A 22,590-nucleotide genomic window follows, 5' to 3' on the forward strand; every position below is an offset into this window, starting at 1 on the left:
GCCAGGCAGCATCTGTGGAGAGAGAAGCAGAGTTAGTGCTTCATAATCTACATGAACTCTGATGAAGGCTCACTGACTTGAGTCTCTCTCTCTCTCTCTGTCTCTGTCTCTCTCTCTCTCTCTCTCTCTCTCTCTGTCTCTCTCTTTCTCTCTCTGTTCAGATGCTGCCAGATATGTTGACCATTTTCAACATTTCTTGTGTTTGCTGGAGCAAAAATGAGCCCTTTTGTCTGCCTTGCAAAAAAGCAATCAGACTTTTTCTCAGTCCCGTCAGCAAGAAACCCAACAGCATCTGCCTGAGATTGGGTCATTAAACATGAAACACAAGTTAAGGTAGGAAGAAAATCTAATCAACTTGTGGAGCAAAAGATAATTAATTGCAAATCAATAAATTGATCATTTTAAAGATGACAATTTAAAAATGTCCAGAGGCAGAGCTAACATAAAAATCATTTTTCTGCAATCCCTACATTGTGGAAGCAGACCATTTGGCCCATTGAGTCCACACCAACCCTCTAAACAGCATCCCACCCAATCCCTGTAACCCTGCATTTCCCATGGCTAATCCACCTAGCCTGCACACTCCTGGATACTGTGGGCAATTTAGCATGGCCAATCCATCTAACCTGCATATCTTTGGACTGTGGGAGGAAACTGGAGAACACCCACTCAGACACCGGGAGAATGGGGAAACTCTATATAGTCACCTGAAGCTGGAATCAAACCCAGGTCCCTCGCACTTTGAGGAAGCATTGCTAACCACTGAGCCACCATGACACCCTTTTCTTGTGAAGTTGAACTACAGAGACACAGACAGGGTTCAAAATCATGGTCAATGGATGGGTAATGGGGCTGAATTCATGGAATTGGATTTAAAGAACACTGACCTTGTGTTTTTCCCTGATGATACACACACTGAGCTGGTCACAGTGGCATTCATATGAAAGTAGGAGTTGGAAGTGAGTTGACTTTTAGTCGGGGTTTTCATCCTCTCTTGGCCTAGTGACCTGCTGAGTTGCTCCAGCACTTTCTCTTTTTATATCAGATTTCCAGCACCCACAAGATTTTACTTTGATTTTGGTGTTGATTTCCATACCGATTGCCAATATCCATCTTTCTATCAGGCTAACCCTAACTTAAACTAAAGAACAGACCGAAGGGTACCGAAGACCGTCTGGTACCCTACCGATAGGATCATCGAAGCTGAGCAGGAAAATAATTAACAATGGAGACAACACAGCCTTTGATCTTCCCTGATATTCACACATACACTAGTTTCTTATGGGGGCTTGCAAAGTGATCAGTCACAGGAACCTTTGCAGAATTCTTTCCTAGCCCGGGGTTCTGACACCAATTCGAAGGTGACAACTTGTGCAAGGCATTGAGGACCCTAAATGAGCCTTGTGAAGATATGTCACAGAGGTATCTATCGTCACAGACGAAGTCATGAAAACTGTGAATGACACATACAGATGTCTTGTGTATCTTAAACTGGACTTCCAGTGTGAGCAGTACATGCTTATTTACTGGACTTTCCTCCATGTAGCACAATGTAGTGGAGTTAGATCTCACCACACTAGGCCAGAAAGTTAGTAGAATTGAAAGAGCACCTGGGTATGAATACACAAAGTAGACTAATCTTTACTTAATGTAAGATCAGAGCCTGGTATATCTGTGATTGCCATGAGCAGCTGAGTTTGCTCCTGTGTCTTATGGTCTTATCAAAAGTTATGGGGAGAAAGGGGAAAATGGGTTTGAGAAGCCTATCAGTCATGATTGAATGTTGGAGCAGACTCGATGGGCTGAATGGCCTAATTTCTGCTCCTATGTCTTATGGTCTTAACTGTATTTAGTATTAATGTATGATAAATGATGTTACTTTGAAGTCTAAGCCTGAATCTAGCTCTTGATCTTGTCTTCTCAAATAGTCTTGAACACAAACTCTTTTGATGTGAATGTAAGACCACATGATAAAAGACCAACTGCCAAATCAGTGGAACTCAGTTGCTTTAGCACAGACTGGGGACCGATTCTGGAACCAACTGGCCTGTTTAATTTAGTGCCATATCATATAGAAGACACCAAGCTGTTGAGAACTCAAATCCCTCCAATTAATGAACAGCTAATTTCGCTTTTTCTTTCACCTTTATTCTCCAGTGATTTAACTTTCTAGATTTTCAGCTGATTCCTCACCAGTCTTACCAAGTTTCCAAGATTATGATCAGAACATGAAAGAAAAGATGTCTGGCAGCACTGTGAATTTGTTCAGAAACATTTACTTGCTTATACATCCAAGATCGGATATTGAGGGTATGGAAAGGGTGATCAGTTTTTGGTGCTTGCTCTGACTTGTCTAGCACATTCAGAAACTTGCAGATCATTTTTGTCAACTTTCAAGACTCATAGTATATGAAAAAAAGGTGAAATATGTGACTTGGTATTATAGGGGAATATATCTTCCAGGAGAATTTCAGTTAAGTTCCAATAGCAAGCAACCATTATTAGCAACATTGAAATTTCTATCTCTACATGTTGAGTAAGTAACTAAAGTAAATGGAAAGATTGAAGACATGACAAGATTAACATCCGAACAAAGGCTCTTGTACAATTGAGAAATGTAGAAATAGCTGGAGGTGAATGGCAAATCAATGTACTGATCCTCTGACCATACACAATTTTTGGAAAAGAGATTTTTGTTAAAGAACTTCTGCAGAAAGTGAAGAAGATGCTCTAATGAAGATATGCCCTCTCACTGCCCCGTAATGATTATTGGGTTTATGCAGGAATGTGGAATCTCAGATTAGCCGTGATCTGATTGAATAGCCGAGCGGGAAAAATACCTTTTCCTTGTTTTTATGTTTGTAAGTACCGCAGTCCTGAACACAAAAAAATGTCAGCCACTTTCTGCACAGGCCATAGTTCCTTCATACTGACAGCGTGAAGGGTGAGGATGATATCTGAAGGATTCAGAGTGGACAGATTGTGACATTAAACAGCCTCTAATTCTGAACTGATGTAAAAGCTTGGATCAGCTGGAGCAGTTAATGCATCCTCTTAGATCATCCCAGCTCTACATGAGGGAGCCACACCCTGAAACCCCCTGCACAAGTGCTAACCATCCAGCCTCTAGGGGAGGGGCTATTGACTTCCTTTTGTTGTTGTAGAGTTAGTGGAATTAAAAAGTAAGAACTAGGAGCAGGAGTAGGCCATCCGACCCCTCGAGCCTGCTCCACCATTCAATAAGATCATGGCTGATCTTTTCACGGACTCAGCTCCACTTACCCACCTGCTCACTATAGCCCTTAATTCCTCTACTGTTCACAAATCTATCTATCTTTGCCTTAAAAACACCCAACGAGGAAGCCTCAACTGCTTCACATGGCAGGGAATTTCACAGATTCACAACCCTTTGGGTGAAGAAATTCCTCCTCAGCTATGCCCCCTCGTCCTAGTTCTAGTTTCACCCGCCAGTGGAAACAACCTCCCTGCTTCTATCATATCTATTTCCTTCATAATTTTATATGTTTCTATAAGATCCCCCTCATTCTTCTAAATTTCAATGCGTATAGTCCCACTCTATGCAATCTCTCCCCATAAGCCAACTCCCTTCACTCTGGAATTAACCCCCAGTGAACCTTCTCTGCACATCCTTTGCACTGTGTTTCCTGTGTTTCCTATGTTTACAGAAGATCACATTGGATGTATAGTACATAAGCAGGCCATTCAGCCCAATCAGTTCATGCTGGTGCTTATGTTCCACTCGAGCTTCCTCTGAGTTCTCTTCCTCTGAATTTATCATTGTAACCTTTTAGTTCCCCCCCCCACCTTGTGCTAATCTCACTTGTACTATACCTAGACTGTTTACTTCAACCATTCCCTCAGTTTCAACTCCCTGGATTAAAAAGGTTTCCTCTTGAAATCTATAGTGGATTTTTGATGACTATCTTACAGTGATAGCTTCCTGTCAAGCCCCTTAGCGCACAACAAAACTCTCTGTATCCACTCTTATAAAAAACCTTTCATAATCTTAAAGGCCTCTAGTAGGTCACCTCTCCACATTTTTTGGGAAGGAAACAGACCCAGCTGGCCAGTCCTTTCCTAATATGTATCCCCACGCATTTCAATAGACAATAGACAATAGACAATAGATGCAGGAGTAGGCCATTCTGCCCTTCGAGCCTGCACCGCCATTCAATATGATCATGGCTGATCATTCCTAATCAGTATCCTGTTTCAGCCTTATCTCCATACCCCTTGACTCCACTATCTTTAAGAGCTCTATCCAATTCTTTCTTAAATGAATCCAGAGACTGGGCCTCCACTGCCCTCTGGGGCAGAGCATTCCACACAGCCACCACTCTCTGGGTGAAGTAGTTTCTCCTCATCTCTGTCCTAAATGGTCTACCCCGTATTTTTAAGTTGTGTCCTCTGGTTCGGCACTCCCCCATCAACGGAAATATGTTCCCTCCTGCCAGAGTGTCCAGTCCTTTCATAAGCCTATACGTTTCAATCAGATCCCCTCTCAGTCTTCTAAACTCAAGGGTATACAAGCCCAGTCGCTTCAGTCTTTCCGTGTAAGGCAATCCTGCCATTCCAGGAATTGACCTCGTGAACCTACGCTGCACTCCCTCAATAGCCAGAATATCTTTCCTCAAATTTGGAGACCAGAACTGTACACAGTACTCCAGGTGTGGTCTCACCAGGGCCCTGTACAGCTGCAGAAGCACCTCTTTGCTTCTATACTCAATCCCTCTTGTTATGAAGGCCAGCATGCTATTAGCCTTCTTCACGACCTGCTGTACCTGCATGCTTGCCTTCATTGACTGGTGGACAAGAACACCCAGATCTCATCAGTTTCATGTATCATCCTTGAAACTTTCCTTTTCCTTGATATCCTTTTCATAATAGGCTGATCACAAGGTGCACACAGTACCCTGAATGTGGTCTAACTAAGGTTTAATACAGAAAAACCAAAGAACTGCAGATGCTGGACTTGTCCAGTTCTGAAGAAGGATCACTGAAACGTTAACTTGACTCGCTCTCCACAAACCTGCTGAATCTTTTAAGCTAGGTTCAATACAAGTTTGGCATAACTTCTGTGGTTTTTGATTCTATTCTTGTAGAAATAAAGCGGGGATCTTGGTTTGATTTTTATGGCCTTGCTAACTTGTGGTGTAACTTTAAGCAATCGATGTATTTACACTCGGGTACTCCTTTATTCATGTACCCGACCTAGATTGGCACCTTCCAAATAGCACCAAACTTGCATATTCTTACTGGCAAAATATTATCAGGGAGAATTTTGCAAGCTTTTTGGGTTTTTCAAGGGAATGGTGCTGGGCCTTGAGAAAGAGATCAGAAGAGTTGGAAAACTTGTCAAAAGAAAGTTTGCTTCGATGCTGGAGACTATGGTTTCAGTTCCTCTTGGGCTGCAGTATGACTTGGAGATTAATTTCAGGCAGTGTGGAAGGGAGCTGAGTGGAATAAAGAGGAGGAAGAGAAGGATGTTTAGGAAAAGGTGGAGACATCCAGGACCCCTTCACCTCTGGACTTCGAACAGATTTGGTTTTGTTGATTTGCCATCCTGCATCACAATTGCTCCCTAATTCATCATCTTCCAATCCCTCTGCTGCATAATATCATGGCCAAAAAACTGAAATAAAGCCGCCAACAAAAAAAAATTCCACAATAGTCTTATCACAACGATACACGCCAAAACTCAACTTTGTATCACTATACCTGTTGTCTTTGCCTGTCAAGGCAGTGAGAATGGCAGTGGCTGAAGTGGAAGCTATGCATTGGCGTGCCAATGGATGTGCTCGGAGCTTACCAGTGGCTGCGTGGTCCATGTGGCATAGGGAACATTGTACCTGTCCATCCACATTCTATAATGTATTCCATCTGAGTTCTCTGAAATGGATTGTCAAAGCTAGTGATGATGTTCCTGGTGTAACTGTATGATGAGGCTATTGCCACTGGCCAGGCAGCATTCGTGAGTATCTGCTGTGAAGATACACAGAAGGGGAGGTTGAGTGCGGTAAAGTGATGGGGCTTGCAGTTCGTTGAAAAGGCAGCAGCTCCTGGTCACACCTTTTGCTTTCATGTCATGTAATCAGTGGGAGGCATTTTGGAAAAGGGGAGATTACGGAAAGTTTCTGTCATCCTGAATATTCTCGAGTTGCTGAATACAGTGGCCTCAGTTGTAATTGATCCCTTGACGCAGACAACCACAGGGCTTGGATGATGCAAGTGTGTCAGTGTTCCCTTGGTTGCTGAGATTGCGAACCACCTTCCCTTGCAAGAAAGAGGGAAAATGCAGTGAACGCTCCAATGTGTTTGGGTCAAGTACTTGCCATCGTTTAACAGCTTGGGGCAAGTGGAAGTTGTGAATGGACGTTAGAAGGATCACAACATTGGGAGGATTGATGGAGTTACATTTGCCATCCTGACATCAGAATTGCTCCCTAATTCATCATATTCTGATCTCTCAGCTACATTTACTGCCCTGCGAGTGGTGGAGGTGAATGCACTGAGCAGCAGGAGAGCTTGATGGAGTGGTGTCTATGAGAAACAGTCACTGCCCATAACCAGTTATATTAGATCATTGAATATTCCCCAGCACTACAGCCAAGTTCTTGGGGGGATAAGACTTTTGAATTTCATTCTCCTGGTCAGCTGCTCCCTTTCCCTTCTCAGTGCATACCTTGACTATCTCCTGATCTCCTTCAGGAACATGTTTCTTTCCATCTCCATCGTCATTATCTCCAGCATTGCATCAGAAAACCTGGCATCTTTTACCCCTTTTCTGTTGCTCCATCTGTTGTGATTTTCCTTCCAGCCAAAGACTGCAGAATTTCCTGTTGCATGTGTGCAGTTCCGCATAAGAAGGCCAAGTCTTTTTTAGATCCCAGGCTATATGTACATTACCAAGGTGGGGGTAGGGTCCCTTGTGGGCCCCAGTCAGCAGGGCATCATGGAGTGGATGAGATGAGCAGGGATAGCATGTAGTTTGCACACTCTACGTCAATGAGATTACGCTGAGAAATGGAGTCTTATCCAGTTAAAACCCCAAGTAGTTCATTAATCTGTCTTTCTTTATTTATTTGTTATCAAACGTTTAGTCAGATTTTTTTTCCATTTGAATTTAAAAGTTCATTTCGTTTGATTTTCTTTCCTCCTGCTTGACATGACCTTGCCTGACAAGGCGGGCCTACTGACCCTGGTCCCAAAGCCCCTCTCAAATCTTGGAACAGCTGGGAAGAGATGTCACCAGAGCCGTCCTGACTGGAATCGCTCTTTGAACTATTGCTCATTGGCTGTCAGGAAGCACCTGCTCTCTGAGCCACTCCCCTCTGACAGCACGGTCCCAATCGACAACTCACCATCTGTTCACGTAGCTGCTGACCTGTTGGAGCAGCAGTGCCCCACCAACACATTGCTGTTTCTCTTGTACTTTTCTTTCCCCCTTTGCAGTTAGATTCAAAACCAACCCACTGAATATTTACCAATTCTCATTTTCTTGGTTAAAGTTCAATAAAAACCCGATTCCTCTTTTCTGTGGGAGTGAGCAGTTGGTGCTCAAACCATATGTTGTGCAATTGAGTATAAATAGCCAATGCTGAAACAAATGAGCCTTCGCTCATTACCAATGACTAGATTCTCTACAGTGTGGAAACAGGCCCTTTGGCCCACACCGTCCGTCTGAAGAGTAACCCAACCAGAACCATTTCCCTCTGACTAATGCATTATGGGCAATTTAGCATGGTCAATTCATCTGACCTGCATATTTTTGGACTGGGAGGAAACCGGAGCACCCATACGCAGAATGTGTGAACTCCACAGTCACCCGGGGCTAGAATCGAACCTGGGACCCTCGTGCTATGAGGCAGCAGTACTAACCACTGAGTCACTGTGCCACCCATAAAGGAGCACAAACAATAAAGTTTTCTGGTTGTGAAGACACACAAGGCATGGATGAGTTGGACTGAAGTGTCTGTTTTCGTGTTGTATGACTGCGACTCTAAGATCGCTATATGACCTCGCTTAAATTTAAAGAATGAGCAAAGGAAGATTCCAAAGAACTGAAAAAAACTAATGTTTAGACAGAAGCTTTCATGACTTTAGGATGTCCTAAAGGATTTCACAACCAGTGAATTATTTTGATGTGTTGTCACGGCAACCAAGTGTACACAGCAGGGTCCAGTGAATGGAAATGCGATAATGTCCAGATGATCTGTCTTCATGATGATGGATGAGGAATAAATATTCACATGGACATTGAGGGTTAACTCTTGGTTCTCTTCTTTTTGCCGGGGGGATGATTATATTCACTTGAGAGATTGTGAACTGATTCATAATTTGTGCCATTACTCAAGGATCGTTCTTGTGAGAAATGAATATGTTAATTTTAATCCAGATGAATATGGATAACACAGAGCTAGTACTAAAGATGGAAAGAAATGTCTTTTCCTGTTAAGTCCATCCTTATTTATATCGGCCAGGTGTTACTCAGTAATGGAGTGCAAGTTAGTTTAACATCAAGGCCATTTTGCGAACATCAGCTACAAAACTTGCAAAGCTTCATCAATCCTGGGAGCCGGTGACAATAGGGATGGCGGAGTTTCCTTCCATTTCTTCCAATAAGGCAGACACTAAACACCAAGAGCGCCAATGCCCTGTGCATGCAGCAGTGGCAGGGGGAATGGGCAGATATAGACATCTGCCTGTGTCTAACACTGCCATTTTGGACCTCATACTTCGTGTTAGTACCATCTCTTGCAGTTGGGTATGTGACTGGCTGCAGGAGGGGGACCATCCATCTCCCATTTAGGGGAACCCTTAGGTGGGATTCTTTTGACATTCTTCCACTGTTGCTGTGTTATTGGAATCAGTGTGTACACTCTTTTTGGAGGAATTGACAGTCCTTTCAGGCAGTTGTGTTGGACCTGTGGAAGGACTGTGGTGGTGCAGACTTGATGGGCTGAAGGGCCTGTCGAGTCACATGAGTTCTCCACTTGGTCATGCATCAGAGAGGACACCAAGATTGGTTCCACCAGGGAATAAGCTTCATTTGCCTTTGGTCCAAGCATGATGAGTGAGCACATGGTTTTATTCAATGGTGCAGAGGTTACTGACTACATGTGCTTAGTCGGCAGGTGTGACATTGCAATGGGGAGATGGAGCTGGAGACCTAGAGAGTTACAATCCTTGAATATGCAGGCAGTGGGTGACCTTGCACAGACCATCCATTTTGTGGATTCTCACTCATGTGTTGGTTATCATCATGTTGCCATCTTGCTTTACTCCATTCGTCTCCAAGCCACCATGTCAAACCAGAGAGTGGTCACTTAGCAACAAGGGTTCCCTGCTCTCAATGCAGCTCTTGACTGACCGAGTTGACGGTGCTACTCCAATGAATGACACGATGCAACTGGTCACCTTGTGGAGTAGACCATTAACATGCTGTGACAATGATTGGACCACTCATGGGGAGCCCTCCATTACTTGCTGGAGGGCGTAGATACATGATACAGCCGGCACAACCGAGCCATTAGGAGAGCACAGCCTTTGGTGAGAAGCTCAGACGGAGAAGAAAGAGGAGAACAAGACAGATCAGAAAAGAAGAAAGCATTTGGAGCATCATCAGTCCAGACAGGCTGACCATAACAGCCTCATCACACTCCAACACACGATAGAAAATCCCCATGTCTCAGATTGTCCAAACTTCTCTGTGCCACTATCATGAACCTTCAAAGATTTTACTGACCTAAAATTCTGAAGTAAGAGATGCAGCAAATGGATCACGCACACCAATTTTATCCAACAACATTTCCCAGACTTGTTACGACATAGAACGAGGCCATTCAGTCCACTGTATCTGTTTTGTTCACTTGCAATAATATAAACAATTTGAACTATTGACCTTCACTTAGTGCCTGCCATGTGAGTGCCTTATAGCCTAGCGCTCCTTCACGCTGGAGGATGGTGGGTGGGGAAGACAGCTGATGTTCTCTAAAGGAGACTGCAGGATGCACTTAAATAGCTCTGGGTCTTGAGGGCTTGGTTACAGACCATAACACGTTGCCATGTGTGGAAGCAGTCTGGACCGGCTGACTGGCAACACAAGGACAGTGTGACGGAGTGGTGAAGGCTGCCATACTGAGAGAAGGCATCATAACCTTTCCACCACTGTCAGTGCCCTAGGCCGTCACCTCATGCTGTGGTGATAGGATACCACAGCTAGGATACCACTCCTCCCAGAATGACTGCCACCAGATTCCCAATAGACAAGGAAAGCACTCTGGGAGACTTATTAGCAATATTTTGAGCAAATCCTTTTGTATAATTCATGCAGAAGCTATGTCAGAACCCTAAGCTCATCAAAACAGTGATCTCATCGCATTGCAAGTACACTTTGCAGCTGGTGTTGCAATAGCATGGAGCATAATATTATGAACCATTCCTGAACTGCTTTTGGGTGTTGCAAATTTGCATGTGGACTGTGCTGATGATCATTGTTGCCAGTTTTCTTATTGATGCCAAGCCTCGTGGAGGGAAAATGGAGTGAGTAGAGGTAGAGTAATAATGGCAACAGGAGCAGTGCAGGTAAAGGGCAGTATTTTGGTATGGCACCAATACTGTTCTGAAACTCCATAAATGAAGTGCATTGAACTGGACTGACATATAGGGTAAAGTAACATACATATACAAAAGTTTTAAAAGATTTGGTAGATTTTGAGGGCAGTGTAGGTTCTTTTACAGCACACTGTGGTTCAGGTAAGAGTCCTTGATTGTGGTGCTGGATCCTGGAGATGCAGAGAACTGCATTTTGACTGCTTTGCCCTGGCAATCAACAAACTGGGCCAGGGAGTCAAACGTGGTTGAACAGGGAAAAGGAAATCTTGGTGATAATGTGAAATGACTCCCAGATTGTTATTCTGCATGGGTTAAACCAGCAGGTCAATGTGTGACATCAGCATTTTCAGAAAGATAAGATCCCCTGGAAGGGTTTTGGACACAGTTAGCAACACTCAACCTCAATAGGTTACCGGACTGCTCTGAGAACCCCTCATATCTATGCCATAACAGCAACACAGGAAGCAATGAGTTTACCTTCCCTGTGCTGCTGGGTAATCGTGTATATGAACTCTGTGCTTTCTAATAGGCCTTTTCCCATATTTAGCCTATTGTGTCATGCCAGGCAAGGAGAGCTTGAGGCATCTGTCTGTTTGAAATTTGATTTTTATGTACCGTTTCGAACCAAAATGAAAAGAGGGCTGACAATGTCAAGCGGACAATCTGCAATTTGAAAGTGTTACCTTTTGAAAGCTGGAGGATGGATGGAATTCGAAGAACCAACAGTTTTTACTGAAGGTGTTTGAACTGATTCCGTTATATTGAATGCATACAGTTCTTGTTTTATATGCAGATTTCTAGAGCAGTAGGCACTCATTTGATATGTTATTGGAAGCATATGAAAGAAAGTAGCAGACTTAATTGCACCACGCTTAGTGTGAGACAGAACTAAGTGCTTTTTTAAAAAACAGTTATTATGCAAATGTTCCAAAAATCCAAATTTCCAATTTACAGTGAGATTACATAAGTGACTTAAATGTTAAACTTTTGGGAACTAAATTTACATGTGTTTGAATTATGAGACATTTAGGGAATCCAGTTGCCATAGAGCTATTGTAACACTCATAGTTTTACTTTCTGATCTTGTAAGTAGAATGGAAGCGATTTGTAGCTATTGGTGACCAACTGGAAAGCACAGCCAACTGGTGGCAAGTGGTGATAACTGGCCCCAATTCTCAAATGCCAACCGAGTTCAACTACACCAGCAAAAAATGGTTTTCTATTTGGGTGAACCGTTTGACTTCTGTGGGCGATACTGGTTCTTGTCAGTGATCTCCAGCTTAATAATGTCCTTCCCATAACAGGGTGACCAGAACTGAACACAGTACGCCAGAAGAGGCCTCACCAAAGTCCTGAACAACCTTAACATGATGTCCCAACTCCTTTACTCAAAGATCTGAACAATGAGGGCAAGCATGCTAAATGCCTTCTTAACCACTCTGTCTGTATGTGATGCAGCTTCAAAGAATTATGTACCTGAACCTCTAGGTCTCTCTATTCTACAACACTAACAATGCCCTACTTTTAATTGTATAAGTCCTGCCCTTGTTTGTTCACCAAAATGCAATACTTTGCATTTGATCACCCTATTGCTGTCTTATGAAGAAAGATTCCTTAACTGCTTGTTAGCTGGCTAACATAGAGCAGGCCTCTTATCTCTGGCCAGGACATATGTCTAGCACATGGCCTGAAAAAAAGATGGGTACTAGTGGAGCTGATACTTGGGGTGGCATGGTGGCTCAGTGGTTAGCACTGCTGCCTCACAATGCCTGGGATCTGGGTTCAAATACCCGTCTCTGGCAACTGTTTGTGTGGAGTTTGTACGTTCTCCCCGTGTCTGCGTGGGTTTCATCCAAATGTTCTGGTTTCCTCCCACAATCCAAATAAAATGTTCAGGTAAGGTGAATAGCCATGTTAGATTGCCCATAGTGTTAGGTACATTATGCAGGGATAAATATAGGGTAGAGGAATGGATCTGGGTGGTTTTCAGAGGGTCGGTGTGGACATGTTGGGCCAAATGGCCTGTTTCCATACTGTAGGGAATCTAATCTAATATGCTAGTGTTTCTCCATCCTCCGATTCTTTGGTGCCGTCATCCCACCATCCCACCCAAGAGGTGTTACATTTTTCCTAAGATGGAGCAATTCCCACTGGAGCTGATTTGTTTGCTTTACATGTGCTTGGAAGTGCATTGCTTCTGAGTCTTTAAATATGTCATCCCTGTGGACCCTTCAGTACATTGCAGTCACTGTATTGGGCATCTGGTCTGAGCTGGTGCCTAAAAGAGAAACCTTTTTAAGGTTAAAAAGACATGCCTCTGAATGAGAAAGAAACTATTAATTCTTAAAGTGAGAATTAAAGGAATATGTAATGTCATTTAGTAATGCATCAGGAAATGGTGAGGCAATCTCTTTAGCTACAGAATGTGAGTTGTTGCTTGTCAGTTCTCAGTTCAAAGAGGAGAGTGATTTATGCACAAAATCAAATTGTTACTTTTGGGATTTGATGGTGAGCGATACACAATTTCAAAAAGGGAAACTGTTGAGAGACTAAGGGAGTCAGTGTTTAATTCAGCTTTGAGCAAAACAAATGGCAGATCCCCACTACTTAAAACACTAAGAAGCTAAATAGCATAAGAGCTAGAGGGGAGATTGGGAGATTTGTGTTGTTGACACATCAAGATCTGGAATACACCTGCCTGAAAGGGTAATGGAAATAGTTTTAAAGCTGGTCTGGATAAATCCTTTAAGTAGAGAAAATTGCAAAGCTACTGGGAAACATCAGGGCATTGAGAATAATTAGGTAGTTCAGTAAAAGAGCTAGTATTGGCACACTGGAAAGTATGGATTGCTCCTGTGCAGTAGGAGTCTCTGGGCTGAAATGTCCCTGGCAATGTGTAGACAACTCTGAAGCCAAGCATTGTGTTGAAGGAAATTGTGAGGAACCAGTGTATGGTGGCCCCTTGGCACATTCCAGCCTCTAGAATGCCTTCCTCAGCGTGGACTTGGATCAAAGTTCATCAACTCACCCCACAGAGGTGGGCAGTATTTAAGACCATTCTTGGAGGCTATTTTCCAAAGGCAGAGACACTTCCTAAAGGAAGAGGGATATTTGTGTCTAAACTAGTTAAAACATAAACTCAACCTAAACCAAAATTACTTCTAGAGACGGGGATGGTAGAAGTGGGGAGGACAGACTTGGCAGTTGAGGAAGAAGATAAATTCTGTTACAAATGCTTTCTTACATTAATGTCACCAGTACAGTACTTTTTATTCATAGACTGAGAGGATTTATTGTAAGTATAAATTCATTCAGAAAAGTTGGACAATTCCCAAAATGAATAATTTTCCAGAGCACGAACACAATTTCTCCAAAAGGGTAGGCTAACAGCAGCAGAAAACTTAGTTCATTTGTATATTATTTTGAATGGGAAAAGGAATGCCACATGAATGTACAAAATATCTTGTGTTCTTGTTGCTAGCCGTACTGTCTATGCTTAGATCTTTTAAGAGCTCATGTCAGTGGATTGCACAAATTATTTGATTGATGGTTTTCAGTAAATATTTTTGTTAGCATCATATTTCCTGAAAGGAATTATGTTCTTAATATTAAATAAAAGCTATTTATTTTCTGTAACTAATTTTAACATGGAATCAGAGAATAGTTAGAACACAGCAGGAGGCCATTTGTCCCCCTCATGTTTCTTCTGGCACTTTGCAAGAGGAATTCATATTCCAACCCAACTTGTCCCAGTAGTCCTACAACTTTTTTTTCATCTTCAGTTGCTTATCCAAATTCCTTTTTAAAACCACAATTGAATATGCCTGCATCACAATGACCAGCTGGTAAGCATTCCAGATCCTAACCACTTGCTCGGTAAACAGGTTTTTCCTCCTATTGTCATTTTATTTTACCTGTCACCTTACAGTCACCTAGAATCTTCCGCTTCTTAACTGTTCCGTCAATATGAGCAATTTCTCTGTAGCAGCTCAATAGAGTCTAATGATTTTGGATGCCTCCATCAGATGTCCTCTCAACTTTCTCTTCTCCACGGTGAACAGCTCCAGCTTCTCCATTCTCTCCTTGGAAATGAAATCCTTCATCCATCCCCCCTTCCCCTCCACTCTCTCTCAGAGGCCTTGCCATCCTTCCTTTTGTCTACAGAACTGAACCAGGGTATTTCGACAATGAGACCACAGAAGGAACAATTGCTGAGCCCCATGGCGGGGTGAAGCAGAACTGATAACCAGTAAATGATAATGTGACTAGTTACTGTTGTATCACGGCAAAATGTCTTCCTCATACCCTGGGGTTTAGGAATCAAAAACACACTGTGTTGTGATTTGTCTATTAGCCCAGATAGTACAGTTGGGGACATGAACTCAAGATGCTTTGCATATTCATAGAACCATAGAAAATAGGAACAGGAATAGGCCACTAAGCCATTTGTGCCTTTTTGATCAATTATGATCATGGCTGATCATTCAACTCAGTACTCTGTTCCCACTGCTACCCAATACCCTTTGATACACCCAAGAACTATATCTAACTCCTTCTTGAAAACATTCAATGTTTTGGCATCAGCTAATTTTTTGTGACAGTGAATTCCATAAGCTCATCACTCTCTCGGTGAAGAACATTCTCCTTATCTCAGTCCTCAATGGCTTACTCCTTATCCTTAAACTATGACCCTGGCTCTGGATTCCCCAATCATTGGGAACATCCTGCTTGCATTTACCCTAGCCAGTACTGTTAGAATTTTCTTGGTTTCAATGAGATTCCCCTCATTCTTCTAACCTCCAGTGAATATAGACCTAACCGATTCAGTCTTTCTTCATACATTAATCCTGCCATTCCAGGCATCAGTCTTGTAAACCTTTGTTGCATGTCCACCATAGTCAGAAATGCTTTCCTCACATAAGACCAAAACTTTAAGCAATGCTCCAGCTGTCATCTCACCAAGGCCCTTTACAATTGCAGCAAGTCTTGTACTTGAATTCTCTTTCTATGAAGATCAAAATACCACTTGCCTTTGCCACTCCCTGCTGTACCTGCTGGTATGTGCTGTTCCTTTTTCTGCTCAAAACGCGAAGCAAATTCATTATGTTTTCTTCTGTTCATAGGTTACCCTTGGGAGATGTTGGTTTGGTATGCGACAGAATTACAATTTTTGTGAAATTGTTCAAAATTAATTTGAAAACTGAGTCTGAAGCTCAATGTGAGGAAGTGTGTTTTACACCACTAATGAAAAGCCAATGTTGCTGCTAAAAGAATGTCACCTTAAGATAATCTCACGATGATAGGATACAGAGGGAGAAAACTCTTGGCGGAAATAGACTACATATTTAGGTGCTTGGCTTGTACTTTTGTCTATGAACTGTATTTAAAAAATATTGTAAATGTTCAATGTAAATCATTGACTTGTGTCTCCTAGGATCCAATACTTTAAGGAGTGCATTAAGTTTATCCATGAATGTCGAATGGAAAAAGGAGGATGCATTGTTCATTGGTAGGTACAGCATCTTAGCAATATCAAATTCGTAAATGAATCCACATCTTTTTCTGTTTTCTTCAAGGAATCATGCAGTAAAGTGTGTTATTAAATGTCTTCTCTTTTGTTCCTCCCTCTGCCTTCATCGGCACAGTTTAGCGGGAGTTTCACGCAGCACAACAGTAGTGGTGGCTTATCTGATGACTGTAACTGACTATGGCTGGGAAGAGTGCTTGTCCGCGGTGAAGGCTGCCCGATCGTTTGTCAGCCCAAACTTTGGCTTCCAGCAACAGCTCCAAGAGTTTGAGGCAACTCTCGTAAAAGAGGTAACTGTAGCCCAGGAGCAATGTTCTTCCATCTCTGAGTATTAGACTGAAATAACCACTGTAAATAAGTCCAATGCAATGTACAGATTGATGAACTTATGTCGAACAGAATTCAATGTATAGACATCCATTGACTGTTAATTAAATGGTATTTAATAGATGTTACTGCAGTTAGAGTCAGAAAAGAGAAATAATAAATGCTTTATTCACTTTGAAGAAACAACTTAAGATTTACTGGATTAAATCACAAAGGCTTGTAAGATTTTGAGGGAATTACAGATACCTGAGGTAATAGTTGACTTTCTATGTATTTTCAAGGTTGTTTATTAAGTTTAGCATAGAATATAAGTTTCAATATGATGCATCAGTTAACTGGAAACATATATAAGATGTGACAGTTGAGGGCGATTCACTGATACCTGAAGTTGAACAGATAGTTGGCACACAGGGTACTGAACTTAGTCATTTGTGATGGATCCTTTGGTGATCCTCCATATTCCTGGGTACACCTTCCATCTGAAGAAGCTGTGTTCCCGATGAGGACATGTTAGTATATTTTATTTCCCCCAGGGGCTGTTAGTTCACATTATGTCGATCATTTGTTTGAACCTTTCCAACCTGGCGACTTAGAATTGCTTATGCCTTTCTAAAGAGAGAAAAATCAATGTGTGCCAGCTAACTCCATAAGAATTCTTTATTATCTCCGAAATGTTATTTATTAAGAATCCTTAAATCTGACAGGATCAGTTTGTTTTCCTTCCTAAAATGCTGGAAGTTGTATGATACACCGATTCTTCATTTTCTAATTCATCGTTGCAATCAGCTTCTGTCGGTCTCCAGAATATCCAGACATGATGTGAGATAAAGGCCACTGGAGAAGTGTGTGCCTTAGGTACTAGGCACATTTTTGGGAATTCTCTTAGAAAAGACACAAAAGCAAGGTGCATTGCAGATTTATTGGTATGTTAAGAAGTATGTCAGATTCCATGATATTATCACTGAGGACTAGATACAGAGCAAGCTCTCTTTGCATAAATATAAATTGATACATTAAAGGGTAACATTTAGCAATGCTGTACAGAGGAACATCAAATCCGTGGGGTTAGGCAGCAACATAGGCCACTTTCTGTACAGCATGTCTCATTAATTTAGAAATCGCTGGAGAAACTCAGCAGGTCTAGAAGTATCTGTAGAGAGAAACCACAGTCATCATTTTGGGCCCAGTGACTCTTCTTTTCGGTTTTTGTTGAGTTTTTGCAGCATTTTCTATTTTTGTTACTGATTTCTATAGTTCTTTGAGTTTTATTTTGTCTCATTATATCATTACATTTGTCTTGATTTACATCTGCTTGGTGCTGCTCAGAGTGGGGCTATACAAACAAATCCTTCTCCATTTCATTCAGGATAAATGTAAAACTAAGTCAGTAGAAAGTAGAAGATGGCTATCTGGATTTCCAGTGTTTAGTTTTCTGTCGATGGCTCGTGCGTTTGGGTTCCTTTGAGTATTAAAGTGTTAATTAGACCAGAAAACCAATGTTTGGATTTTGTAAATGACTGCTTCCTGTGACTTATTCAACCTTGAGACAGGATTGCCAGAGAAAGCATCAATGTTCATTTTTCTTATGTGCGCATTACCTGCATTCTGCATTCCAGACTTTCTGCATTGAAGGCTAATGGAACATAGTTAAGTTTTTAATTGAAAGATCAGAGAGGGGAAGAAAAACTGAGCCAGGAAATGTGGAAAGAAATGATGGTCTCGAGTGGAATGAGAATAGAGTGAATGGTGAATGTGTTTCAATGTTGGTAAATGGGTTCTAGCTGTACTGTCTGCAATTGAATGGGATTTTTTTAAGAAAGGGTCATGACATTTACCACTGTAATTGTATCATTGTCAACCTTGGTCACTATCCTTGGTATTTAACTTTTGTAGCTAAGTCTAAATCTTAATCCAATGCATTCATAATGTGATCCTCATCTTCTGGAGAGAAATATTGTATGGTGTGGCAATCCAAGATGGTGGGATTCTAAAAAGCTGGTTGAGTAGGAAAATGTGGAGACACAGCTTCAAGTTCGTGATGAATGTGATTCCAAATGCAGGAAGTGTACTACAATCATTGCTTATTAAACTGCTGTATAAATTACATCACATTGATGAAGAATGTTATGGTATGTTAGTGTTTTATTACACTAAGGTGTCTGATTACAATTATGAGGATGACCTTGAGAATCTACAGCTTTTTAATGAGTGCTGAGAGAATAAGAAGTACATGGCAGAGGTTGTCAAAATTATTCAAGCTACAGGATGCTGGCCAGAATGTGGAATTCTCTGTTGCAAACTGGTGATGGAAAGCCACTTTGTAAAGGGAAATGTTTGAAAAGGGACTTAGAAGATTGATTGAAGAAGGGAAATGTTAAAATGTACAGGGAGAGAGCTGAATTTAGGATATAGAATAAATGATTCTTGGAGCAGGTGCAAGACATCATGCATCAAATAACCTTTCTCTACATCCTAACATTCTCAGGTTTTGGAATGGTTTCTTTGTTATTAGGTTATGAGGTAGAGCGAATATTGTGGATCATCTGTGAAAAGCAACTGTCCAGGTTTGAACAGGAAAAATACAGGATGTAAAAGTATTTTGCTTTGACGACCATTGGTCATCAGAAACCAGTATTAAACACTTTCCCACATATGATGAAATCAGTAGGACAGAGACGACCCTAGCAGAGTTCTGTATGTGATCTATGGAAGGAGTTGGCTGCATTGTTTCTTTGGCTGCATAAGCTTTCCCCATCCATGACAGAAAAAAAATATTCTCAACCAAGAGTTCTGAGCATCAGTGGATCAATACCTCACTTGATCTGCTATTACCTCACACCATTGTGCTAACCCTCCCCCAACGCTGAAAATGTCCAAATTGTGTTTTTTTTTCGTTGTGGGAATGGAAATTCAGATCCTTTACACATAGTAAGTTATGAATGCCAAAATAAGCAGCAGCAGAATTGAAACTAACGCAAGGGTTAGCAGGTGCTCTCGACTGACAATAATAGCAAACATCTTGGGCAGAACTTGATTAACACTCTGTTAGGGTTGTGAAGTAAGACAGAAAAATAAAGGGAAGACTTTTTAAGATATATATGGCAGTAATGTGCACAGTCAGATATGAATGTATTGAATTGAAATAGAGAATGTGTTCAGAGAAAACCATTATGTGTTTCTGTTGGGCAATAGCTGTTTCAACACAACAGGCTAGATGTGGTTCCTTTCTCAAATTATGAATGATCTTCAGATGAGTTAGTGAAGTCCATTTAAGGTCCAACATTAATGACAGAGATCTTAATGACTCTCTGAACTATTTAATGTGTCCTTGTGAAAGATTGATGGAATGCAGACAAAATTATTATACTGATCTGAACAGAGCTTTAGAAAGTATTTAGCATCATATGATCACAGGAAATAGGAGCAGGCCATGGATCATTTGGCCCCCAATCCTGTTCTGCCATTTAGTAGGATCACGGCTGATCTGACATTCACACATCCACTTTCCTGCCCTTGCCCTATAACCCTTGATTCCTCTCCTGACCAAGTATTTATCTATCTCAGCCTAAAACATACACAAGGAGTACATCAACTAGGTAAAAACAATGACTGCAGATGCTGGAAACCAGATTCCTTTTTGCCCAAAATGTCGATTTTACTGCTCCTCGGATGCTGCCTGAACTGCTGTGCTTTTCCAGCACCTTTAATCCAGAAACAAGGAGTATATCCCATAGCTTTCTGTGGCATGGAGCTTCAGAGACTTACAACCTTCTGAGAGTAGAAATTCTTCCTCATTTCAATCTTAAATTGGCGCCCTTTCATTCTGAGACTTGGCCCTCTGGTCTTAGACTCTTCCATGAGGCAAAACATCATCTCAGCATTTACCTGTAAAGTCCCTTCAGAATCCTTGTTTCAATGAGATTACTTCTCATTCTTCTAAACACCATGAGTAGAGGCCCAAACTGTTTAACCTTTGCTCACAAGACAATCCCTCCATACCAGGGATCTTCCTAGTGAACATTCTCTGAACTGCCTCCAATTAAATATTTTCTTAAATAAGGAACCTAAAACTGCTCATATACTCCAGATGTGGCTTCACCACCACCTTGTTCAGTTGCATTAAGAGTTCCCTATCCTCACTCTCCAACCCCCTTGAAATAGGGGCCAACAGTCTATTTGCCTTCTTGATAACCTACTTCAACTATGTGCTAACTTTCTGTGTTTTATGCACAAGTGCCTCCAAGTCATTTTGCATTGCAATTTTCTGCAGTTTTTTGCCATTTAAATAGTGTTCTGTATGTTTGTTCTTCCTTCAAAATGAACAACTTGGCAATTCCCCGCTTTATATTTCATTTGCCAACGTGTTTGCCCACTTACATAACCTATCAATATCTCTCTCTAAACTCTTTGTCTCCCTCTCACAACCTGGCTTTCCATCTGTTTTTGTGTTGTGTATAAATTTGGCTACAATACATTCACTTGCTGCCTCCAAGTCGATAATAGTTGGGAGGTCATATTGCGGCTGAACAGGACATTTGGAATATTGCGTGCAATTCTGGTCTCCTTCCTATCGGAAAGATGTTGTGAAACTTGAAAGGGTTCAGAAAAGATTTACAAGGATGTTGCCAGGGTTGAAGGATTAGAGTTACAGGGAGAGGCTGAACAGGCTGGGTCTGTTTTCCCTGGAGCGTCGGAGGCTGAGGGGTGACCTTATGGAGGTTTACAAAATTATGAGGGGCATGATAGGATAAATAGACAAAGTCTTTTCCCTGGGGTCGGAGAGTCCAGAGCTAAAGGGCATAGGTTTAGGGTGAGAGGGGAAAGATATAAAAGAAACCTAAGAGGCAACTTTTTCATGCAGAGGGTGGTACGTGTATGGAATGTGCTGCCAGAGGATGTGATGAAGGCTGGTACAATTGTAACATTTAAGAGGCATTTGGATGGGTATATGAATAGGAAGGGTTTGGAGGGATATGGGCTGAGTGCTGGCAGGTGGGACTAGATTGGGTTGGGATATCTAGTCGGCATGGACGGGTTGGACCGAAGGATCTGTTTCCATGCTGTACATCTCTATGACTCTATGACTCTATATATTGCAAACAGTTGGTTCCTAGCACTGATCTCTGTGGAACTCCACAGGTCACCAACCTGAAAAAGAATCTCTTATTCCTACTGTTTCCCACTCATGAGCTAAATCTCTGTCTATGCCAATATACTACGTCCAACACCATGGCCTCTAAGCTCACTTAACATTTTGTGAGCTACCTTGTCGCATACCTTGGAAGTACAAATATAACACATCTACTTGTTCCCCTCTATCCACTTTGGTTGAAACTTCCTCAAAAATCTCTAATAAATTAGTAAGACATGATTTTCCTTCCATGAAACCATGCTAGCTCAGCTTGATTACATTATGATTTTCTAAATGTATTGCTATTACTTCCTTAACAATTGATTGCAATACTTTGCCCACAATAGATGTTAGGTTAATCAGCCCATAGTTACCTTCTTTTTGCCTCCCTCCATTTTAGAATAGGAATTTCACACTATCAGTTTTTCAATCCTTTGGCGCTTATCCAGAATCCAATAATTTTTGGAAAACTCCAATGAGTGCATCCGCTATATCTGTTGCTGCGTCTTTTAGGATTCTAGATTGCGATCTATTAGAGCCAAAAGACTTATCTGCCTTTAGCCCCCCAGCATCGTCTAATAATATTTCTCTTGTGATGGTGATGGTACTTAATTCCTTTCCTGGTTTCTTTAGTATTAATGCAATGTTTGAAGAACCTTTCACTGTAACGACTGTTACAAAACATCTATTTAACTCCTTTGCTATTTCCTTGTTGTCCAAAACTGTCTCCCTAGATTCATTTTCTCAGAGGCCTCGCTCTTCCTTTTTATATATTTAAAGAAGCTTGTATTATCAGTTTTTATATTTCTCGCTAATTCTCTCATAGTTCATTTTTTCTTTCCTTTGTTATCATTTCAGTTCTCCTTTTCTGGAGTCTTTGGGGCTTCCACTGACGTTGGCTCCTTATATGCTTTCTGTTTCAACTTAACATTCTCCTTATCTTATTTGCTTCGCCATGGTTGGTTTATCC

General features: G+C 41.5%; 1 protein-coding gene across 1 annotated transcript in view; it reads left to right on the forward strand.

The window, feature by feature from the left end:
- The window catches only part of dusp22a (dual specificity phosphatase 22a), a 119,679-nt gene that overhangs the window by 58,738 nt on the left and 38,351 nt on the right, over window positions 1-22,590 (forward strand). The window contains exons 5-6 of the mRNA XM_072595906.1: window positions 16,070-16,144; window positions 16,281-16,452. Of these exons, the coding sequence (XP_072452007.1) occupies window positions 16,070-16,144; window positions 16,281-16,452 (247 nt within the window). The remainder of the gene's footprint in view (window positions 1-16,069; window positions 16,145-16,280; window positions 16,453-22,590) is intronic.

This window comes from Chiloscyllium punctatum, chromosome 26 (genome assembly GCF_047496795.1).
Source record: "Chiloscyllium punctatum isolate Juve2018m chromosome 26, sChiPun1.3, whole genome shotgun sequence".
Lineage (NCBI taxonomy): Eukaryota > Metazoa > Chordata > Chondrichthyes > Orectolobiformes > Hemiscylliidae > Chiloscyllium > Chiloscyllium punctatum.